This window comes from Alligator sinensis, unplaced genomic scaffold (genome assembly GCF_000455745.1).
Source record: "Alligator sinensis unplaced genomic scaffold, ASM45574v1 scaffold77_2, whole genome shotgun sequence".
Lineage (NCBI taxonomy): Eukaryota > Metazoa > Chordata > Crocodylia > Alligatoridae > Alligator > Alligator sinensis.
Window position 1 is genome coordinate 2,818,227 of NW_005842016.1, and position 3,439 is coordinate 2,821,665.

Sequence of the window (3,439 nt, forward strand, 5' to 3'; positions counted from 1 at the left end):
TTTTACCACCAACGCAGCCAAACCCCAACCAACCAAAGCCCCCTGAGAGCAAAGGGTGGCGGGCGCGAGCGTGCGCACGCTCCGCGGGGCGGGGGCGGGGGCGGGGGGGACGTGGCGCCGCGGAGGTTTCGGCGCAGGGCGCATCGCGGTTTGATCCGCGCTTGTTTATAGTCTGGTAAGTCCGCTGCTTTCCATTTCCAGAAGGCGACCTGGTTCTGCAGGGCGAGTCTGGGTGAAGGATGCAGGTTGTTTGCAGGTAAAGAAAAGCCCGTGGTGCCCCATGGTTTATTTATGCAGGTTTGAAAACGTGTGACAGTCTGGGGTCTTGCATCTGGAATCCTGTGCGTCTCAATAGACTGATCTCCTGCTTTACACTGGCGTTCGGGCCTTGTTATAGGGTAATTTAGGGCAGCTCCTGGACCTCTTCATCTCTGGATTGTCACATTGAAGTGACACCTTAAAGTGGCGTTAAGCCCTGGTTATGCTGCTCAAAATTATATCACTCCAAGGCAGAACTAGCTCTGATCCACACTACCTGGCACCTGTTCCACTAAAGTGCACCCACTCCCCACAGATGTGCTGCCCAAAGTGGAGTCCTCAGTATCCCAGATCTCTCTCACCCCTGCTGTTAGAGCAGGGATAGAAGAAGTGTGTCCTGGTTCACCAGCCCTCTAGTAGCAAGTCTGTGCAGGTGGGGGACAGCCATCCAAGGTTTCTAGAATAAGGGTGTGACTGCTCCAAACTCCAAGTTAGCATTAACACAGATCAGTGTTTGTGTGGCCTACAGCATAAGGTGTAACAAGGCCCTTGGGTGTGTTAGTGAAACATTTGTTCAAAGTACTACGGTCCTGTCCACTTAGACTGAGCCTGGTTATGTCAACAGTGCACATATATCAATAAAAAGTACTGGTTACTTTTATGTAAATAGATGGCAAATCTGAACTTTAGCCAATTTATTTTGAGAACATTTCCTCACAGAATTGAAAGCCTTCCTTTCTCATCATGTGTCCTGACAAACTTTGACAGACATTAATCTCTCATTACTGAAGCAACCAGCATGTTTGAAATGAAGACGAAACCTGCTGGCACCATGTGGCAAAACATTAACATTTAACGTACTGTCTCATGCAAGCTTTGTCTTAAAATCCCTTGCATCAAAACAGACGTAGATTGTACACTAATGGCTTCAACCATAACAGGAATAAAGAAGAATACCTACCCTTGCCACAGGAAAGTGGATATGGCCTTGATGTTTTCAACATGCCATCTGTTTACCCACCATTTATGAGCACCATAGAAAAGTACAGCTGGCTGTCTGCAAACAATAAAGCAGGTCTTAAGCCAAACCAGCAGATGGATCAAGTGATCATAAATAATACTAAGTACAATTACAGGCAATTTCTTGCCCAGGAAAACTGTCAGCAGCGAAGAATTCTCAGAGGTCCCCACTGGGGCTATGAGCAATCAGACAAAGCTGGATCTCTGGTGAAACTAGAAGAGAGCATTCAGACTTTCCCTCCGTGTGCTTTTCTCAGTGATTCCAGTAACAAAAAGGATGAAAATTACATGGTTCTATTTGAAGTTCTTGGTTTTAAAAAGGAAGAATGCATTGATTTAGCTATTGCTACTGAGGCTGACGAACAGCTCTAACAGTTGAAGTGATTCTGCCACAATACAAATATGTCACGATGAACAATTGAAACACCAAAAATCGCAAATCGGAACCTCAACCCTGAACACTGTTTTATTTATTTGACAGTAAAAATGCATTGTTTTAGAAAAAAATGTCTTTTGCCAAGGAACATAAAAGACAAAGAAACCATTCCTTTGTCAGTATTCTTGCTCTCGGTGCGCCGATTCTGAGAAGCACCTTTTATATGTTGACAGAATAAGTGCACAAGGCCATTTCATTTCTTTTCGTTGCACAGTTGCACTATCCCTGAAGATGCAGTATCTGTGTCCTTCAGAGCCAGTAGTACTTGCAGGTGGCCAGAATAGCTTAATAGCTCTGTCCAGAAACTGTCAATCCATTAGGGATGGCAAGAAAAGAAACATTGTTTCCTGAATGTGTACTGTATGATGGTCATTAGCTGAGGTCAGTGGGAAGAGGACAATCTCAGAGGATGATGATATCAGAGTTATGTTATGGAGGAAGCATAGCAAGGTCAAAAAAAGATTTTCAATACAGCTGTCTCCAGCTGGTAAGTCCATTGTGGGGGGGGCGCAGATTAAAGCCCCCTGCAGTGAGGGAGAGAGGGGGCAAGGGTAGGGGTAGGCACTGCCCAGTCAGGGTGGAGTCGAGCCGCGGCTCGGGGGGGGGGGGGGGGGCTCTACACCCTGGGTGGGCAGGGGGGCCTGTGCGCCCAGATCTGCACAGGGTGGTGCAAGCTGGATTCGGGGCTGCACAGGGCTCTTCTCAGTGGGGGGCTGGGGTCGAAGCAGGCTACAGCCACCCCAAATTTTGCCATAGCCCTGCTCCCAGCATTGCTGCTACTGCACGCCTGCCCAGCGCAGCCCAGGCTCTTCCCAGCACGTGTTGGGGGGAGACAGTACGTTGAGCTGGGGCTGCGCCAGACAGCTGGCAGTGGCGGTTCTGGAAGCGGAGCTGTGGTGAAATTTGGGGCGGCTGCTGTCGGGACCGAGGGTCGGTCTGAGGCTATGGCCAGTAGCCCGGACCGTCAGGTGGGGTTTTTCCACGACGGAGTAGAGTTAGGCACGGAAGCGTATTGGTTTTATAAAGAAAACTTTACTTATACTGCTGATGGTCACATGCAGGAAGGAAACTTGCTTGAGTTGCAGTTGCACACAAACAAACACAAATGAGATCTCTTCCGAACCGCACCGAACCGAGATGAGTCGTCGATATACGACTCCACGAGCGCTTCACACGGGGGATACGTCAAATTTACACTATGACGGGGAGTGGCTAAGAGCTGATCAGGCCTCTCTGTCCTCCTCCAAGACACACGCGGAGTTTGCTAGGCTCCACAGCGCGCTCAGAGTTCCCCACGAGATGGTTGTGGAGTCCTCCAACTTGGGCGGAAACTGCTCTAACCTTTTATACGGCTAACGAGCCAATTGCTAGCCGTCACGTAGGAATAATTTAGAATCAGCCAATAATGGGGTACGAATTTGCATGTGTGTGGTGGGAACTCTTTGCACCGGGGTTTTCTCTCTGCAGCTGAGAAATCCAGCGTGCAAAGAAAGTTCCATGTGGCGGGAAAATTCCAATGTGCCGAGGCACTAAAAATCATTGGGTTATGACAGCTGCAGCCCCCTCCCAGTGCCGCCAGCACTCACTCTGAGCCCAGCCCCTGCTGAGAGGAGCCTGGTGCAGCCCCGGCTCCAGCCCATAGCTGCAGCCCACCTACCCCACCCCGATCCGGGGGTACATGCCCTGCCCCCCTGTGCCCTCCTGGGGTGCATGTAGTGGCAGGAG

The 3,439-nt window shown here is 49.9% G+C and overlaps 1 protein-coding gene across 1 annotated transcript in view; it reads left to right on the forward strand.

Annotated features, from left to right (window-relative positions):
• The window catches only part of LOC106722105 (hepatocyte cell adhesion molecule-like), a 20,974-nt gene that overhangs the window by 239 nt on the left and 17,296 nt on the right, over nucleotides 1-3,439 (forward strand). The window contains exon 2 of the mRNA XM_025202176.1: nucleotides 172-256. Within this exon, the coding sequence (XP_025057961.1) occupies nucleotides 172-256 (85 nt within the window). The remainder of the gene's footprint in view (nucleotides 1-171; nucleotides 257-3,439) is intronic.